The sequence below is a fragment of the Octodon degus genome, unplaced genomic scaffold (assembly GCF_000260255.1).
Source record: "Octodon degus isolate 3935 unplaced genomic scaffold, OctDeg1.0 scaffold00010, whole genome shotgun sequence".
NCBI classification, from domain to species: domain Eukaryota; kingdom Metazoa; phylum Chordata; class Mammalia; order Rodentia; family Octodontidae; genus Octodon; species Octodon degus.
The window spans coordinates 5297970-5303409 of record NW_004524586.1 but is presented as its reverse complement, the minus strand read 5'-3'; the positions used below and the strand labels follow the sequence as shown (position 1 = coordinate 5303409).

Sequence of the window (5440 nt, the reverse complement as noted above, 5' to 3'; positions counted from 1 at the left end):
TGTTACCCAGAATTGCTTTTGCTATTCTGGGTCTCTTTTGGGTCCCCTATGAATTTTTGGATTGTTTTCTCTAGATCTGTGAGGAATGCTGTTGGTATTTTGATTCAGATCATGGTAAATCTAAATATCACCTTTGGAAGTATAGCCATTTGGGGTATATTAATTCTGCCTATCCAGGAACATAGAATATATTTCCGTGTGTGTGTGTGTGTGTGTGCGTGTGTGTGTGTGTACGCGCCCCATCAAACTAAGTAAGGCCAGGGCTGGTGAGATAGCTCAACAGACCAAGCGCCTGCTTAGGCAAGTGCAGGGACCACTCCCCAAAACCACAGGCCACACTAGCCCTGTCCTCGGGTGCGGTGAGCTAGCCAGAGGTATGGTGGCGAACCTCTGTAATCCCAGCGCTAGGGAGGCCAAAAACAGGAGGATCACTACAAATCTGAGCTGCCTGTACCAAATACATTTAAAAAAAACCCTAAGAAAGGCCAAGAAGAGGGGTTACCAGCCTTTGCAGGTAGCTGCACCATTTAAAAATTTTGCATGAAATTTGTAGGCAGGAGAGGGAGGGACGTGGGGCTTGGAAGTTGGTGACATTTTCCTTCCTGAACATATCAAAACATGAAAAGCAGGCTAGTGGCTGTCGTGCAGTCCTGTTTTTGTATGTCATCCAGAGTGTTCTTTAGAACAGTGGGTGTGGAGCACATGCAGCATCAGAACCTGGCCTGGCGCTCATCCCAGTAAGTTCCAAGACCTGCCAAGAGGATCTTATTTCCTCAATGCAGGCATCAGGCTCAGCGCACAGGAAGGAGCGACAAGGAAGCCTCTCACCTTTGCCCTTGGATCCTTCCCAGGGTCTCTCAGCAGGCAAAGGCTGGCTAGCCAAACCCTCTTAGGGAAATCAGGGGCACAAAGCAGGCAGTACCTACAGGAAAGAGACTAGGGCCTGGGCTCCCAAGAGACCCCAAATCCGCTAATCAGCTACAAGGCATTAAGCAAGTTGTCACAGTGCCATGGACTCTCTCCCCTTCTGTAAGATGAGAGAGCTACACTAGAACAGGGCTTTTCTGACTCCACGACCACGGTCATTCTGTGCTGGCAGGACAGGCAGAGACACTCCAACAGAGGCTCATTGAGAGCCAGGCCAGGAGCCTCTGGAATTCCCCAGCCTCGGCCAGGAACAGAGAGTTCTCTCCCCTCTGGTTCTTGACCTCAGACAGCTCCCATCCCCTGCTCCTAACCGCAGTGGAAATCTGTGAATTCATTTTCCCTTCTCTCAGAAGAAGGGAAGACGAGAGCAGGGGCTGAGGGGCTGTGCGGCTTAAGGACGTGGGAGAGCCTGGGGGAAACTCAGCAGAGGTTATTCTGGAGGACCAGGATAGAAGACACAAACCCTGAAATCAGACAAAACACATTTTATTCAGAAAAGTATTATGGGACCACTACTGAACTACCAAATAGGGCACACCAGTCCTCTCTCCCCTCCTACCCCCACTCCTCCCAAGGAGTCTCTCTTGACCTTTGCTGGACACCAAAATTGTCTCCTTGATACACAAATGATCCCTGACATTAGGGCTAGAACCTTGGGTGACCAGACTCCTGGCGTCAAGGAAGGAGCCAAAAGTTCTGGGCTCAATCAGGTGGCCATACCTGTGGCACAGGCCCATGAGAGAGGGTGTATGTGGCCACAGTCTCATCCATCCTTCTCACATCTGGCAGAGGGCCTGCTAAGCCGCTGGAAACCAAGCAGGAAGGCACATCTGGGAGAGCCAGAGCACTCCGGAATGCTCTAGGCAAGTCTAGTGGATTAAGGCACCATGAATATCAAGATGTCTGCTCCTGAGTAATGTCACCTGGCCACAAACCCGGGACTAGGGGACCAAGAGAGAGACTGGGGCAGGGGGGAGCTGAAGATTCAACTTAGATGCTGATCTATAAAAGGCAAGAAAAAAAAGGCTGGAAATAAAATCCATTTGTAAGGGTACAGGAGTGCAGACCTCCGTTCCAGGTGCCTGGAACCTTGTGCCCAAATCACAGCACCACCACAATCAGGAATTCTCTTGGACTAAGGCTAAATGAATCTTCCACTGAATGGTGTACAAGGAGGCTTCTAGGCAGAGGTCACTGCCTCTCCGGGCTGCCCCAGTTGCCAGTAAAGACACTGAAACTTTCAGCCCGCCCAAGCCAGGATGGTGTTGCCAGCCAGGGCAGTGGGCCCTGCGGGAGGCCAGCTTGACCCTCTCTGGACATCTCCATGGCCTCAGCAACATGGAAGCCTGAAAGAGAAGAATGAAAGTCACCGGGCTTCCAAGGCACCTAGTGTCCCAGCAAGGCCTGCTCCAGGCTCTGGCTGAGACCCTCTCTGCTCAGACGTGAGGAACAGTAACTCTTTCCAAAGCACAGTAGCAAGGCCCAGCCTACCAAGCCCTGAAAGGACTGGGGACAGTGGGCTCAGTGTTCTGAGACTTGCCTGAGGGGACCAAAAGATAACAAAAATAATGCATATACTTTCAGTTTTGCAAGATTAAAAAAAGTTCAAGAAACAGAGGGGGTAAAAAGAAAAAAATTAAAAAAAATAAAATAAAATAAACAGAGGGGGTGATGGCTGCACAACAGTGTGAATGTACTTAATGCCACTGAACTGTATGGCTAAAACTAGTCAAAATGGTACATTTCATGTTACGTACATTTTATCCCAATTTAGAAAAAAAAATGTGCAGAAAATAATCCCAGGGTGCTTAAGCATGTGCTGTTCCACTGAGCCACACCCTCCGCCACAGGAAAAAATGTCTAAGCAAACATGTACTGACTTCCTACCATATATAGTATAGCCTGGTGCTAAAAACACCAAACTGTCAGGGTTCAAATCTGAGGTTCACTGTTCATTAGCCATGAAATCTTGGGCAAGGTCATTTAACCTCGCTGGGGCTCATTTTCCTCATGTAGAAAATGCGAAAAACACTAGAATCCATCACAATATTACTGAGAGCATATGTGAGGACATGTGGAACACTTGGCCGTTCCAGCACACAGGAGGGCTGTGCCAAGTACAGTGCAAAACTTACACACCTATTCTGCACTCCCTCCCAAAGATCAGCTTCATAATCAGAACTGGAAAGCTCAACACTTCACGGGTGAATTTAAAAACAAGCTCCAGGGGCTAGGGGCGTGGCTCAGTGTAGAGCGCTTGCCTAGGAGCATGAGGCTCTGGGTTCAATCCCTGCAAGGAGTCTCCTCTATTACGGTTTATAATCCTGAGCAAATTGAGCATTTTCAGAGAGCAGATGGACCTTTGAATGATTTAGCAAAAAGGATGAATTTCACAACTCTATGGGCATTGTGGGTACTGTCACATCGCCAAGTTCTCTAAATAAAACCTTTGGAACTTTTTGAAAAGGAGGCATTGTGTTTTTTATTCAAAGATCCACACCTTCTTCCAGAAAACAAAACAAAATCTTACCTTAGAGGCAGGCTGGCTGTTCACCCTGGCTCCTGCAGTTTATCTTCTCTTTGGCGAACGGGGCACACCGTGCCAGAGGCTCATAGGCACGGCCAGGCCCTCTCACAGGTGAAGTCCTTTCAACTGGGACAGCATCTGGACAACTTGGCTTCATTTCTCCGACAACAAAAGGGGTGCTTGAGTTCGAGTTTCCAGGTCTGTGGCTGGAAGGGGCAGCAAGCTCCTTCCTTACTGGGCTGGGTCTCCCTGTTTAGAAAAATTCCCTTGGAAAGAAGACTTTCCAAAATCCTCAACAGGTCAGACTGCAGGAACAAACAGGAACTGGGACCACATAGAGACGCCTGGAACCTTGAAGTTGGAAACACTGATCAGGGCCCAGAAACATGAATACAGTAAACTAAGTCACCGGGCTTGGGCCTCTGGGGTTGTCGCTATGCTAATGAACATCACCACTTTTCAAGAGAGGGTGACAGTACCGCTGACAAACCCACTGGGCTTCCAACGTCTTTTAGATGGAAACAGCTCGTGGGCCAGGCTCCTGGAACACCCACTGGTTTCTTGTGAACAGCGCTGCTGCGCAGACCAAGGTTCTCATCTTAAATTGGCTGTTCCCAAGAACTGGGTCCCTATCTGGAAAAAAAAAAAAAAAAAAAGTGAGGGAGGATGGGCCTCACCCTAATGTTCCTGATGGTGTTGTGGGATCCCTGCTACAAACATACTGAGGGCTGCGGGGGAGTGGAAGTCTGGGGGTGGGGGGAGGTTACTTCGAGACCAGGGACGTTATTGTGATTCGGACTGGCTTGTAAGAAGCACAAGCACAAAGGCGGAGGAGGAGGAGGCAAGAGAAGACTCCAGAAACGCAAGAGTGCAGCCCCTGGGCTTTCCCATCCATCTCTGCCTCCGAGGACTGGCCTCACCCCAAGACGTCGGAACACCCAGCGACGGGCACAGAGGTGTTCTGTAAGGTCCCAACACGATCCCAAACTAAACCCCAACTCGCCGGCCACCCCAGGACGAGCCAAGGCCTGCCCTCAGCTCTTCCGCAGCTGCCTGCCCGCCTTTTGCAGCCCCGGAGGCTGAAGAGGCCGGGGAAGGGTGCTCTTCCGACCGCAGGGCGCGAGGGAGGAGGGCGGTGGCGGGGCCCTGCGACTGGCTCCAACTCGGGAGCCTCCCCGGATCTACGCGGCGCCTGGCCACGTCTTGCTCTCAGCAGGGAAGGAGGAGAAGAACCGTTAAGTTCTGCCAGCGGGTGGGGGCAGCCGGTCTGCGCTTGTGCGTCCGCCGCTCGCTCGGGTCGCTGCGCGGTCCCCGGAGACCCACAGCGCCTCTGGCGACGGTCGGGACTCGGGGCGCAGCGCTGCGGTCTGCGGGGACGGCTGGTCTGGGGTCGCGGACGCGGGCGGCAGGGGGCACAAGGGGCAGGGGCAGAGCGCAGGCGCGCCAGGCTGGAGTCAGACGAGGCCGGCAGCGTCTAGAGCGCCATCCGGCCAGGCGCGCGCCGAAGGCCTCACGCCACCTCCTGCTTGCCCTGGTAGCGACGGCAGCAGCCGTAGAAGGCCGAGAGCAGGTAGAGGCCGAGGCACAGGCCCCCGCAGACGGCGGCCGCCAGGAAGGCGTGGTAGGCGCAGGGCAGCGGGTAATCCTTGAGGTTGCAGTAGCTGTGGCGCTGCGTCTGGTCGATCATGATGCCCGTCGCGGCGCCGTACAGCGCGGCCGCCAGCAGGTCGTGCGCCACGTTGACCACGAGCCAGCGCGAGCCCAGCACCGGGACCAGCTCGTGCTTGCCCAGCAGCGTGAGGAAGTAGAGGCCCAGGGTCAGCAGCCAGAAGAGCACGGACACGAAGAGCGCGAAGTGCACGGGGCCCTGGTACTTGCTGGTGGCGATGGTGACCCAGAAGGCGGCGCCGGCCAGCAGCTGCAGGACCCGCAGCACGCCCAGCGGGCCGCGCAGGAAGGGCCGCTGCAGGCTCACCGCGCCGCGGG

The 5440-nt window shown here is 53.5% G+C and overlaps 1 protein-coding gene across 1 annotated transcript; it reads right to left on the bottom strand.

Moving 5' to 3' along the window:
• Positions 1 to 1397: 1397 nt before the first annotated feature.
• Positions 1398 to 5438, bottom strand: Marveld1 (MARVEL domain containing 1; the record flags this gene model as incomplete). The annotated part of the gene is made up of 2 exons (XM_004625692.2): positions 1398 to 2273; positions 3458 to 5438. A coding segment is annotated over one exon (474 nt), but the record flags the coding sequence as incomplete, so codon positions are not given.
• Positions 5439 to 5440: the final 2 nt, after the last annotated feature.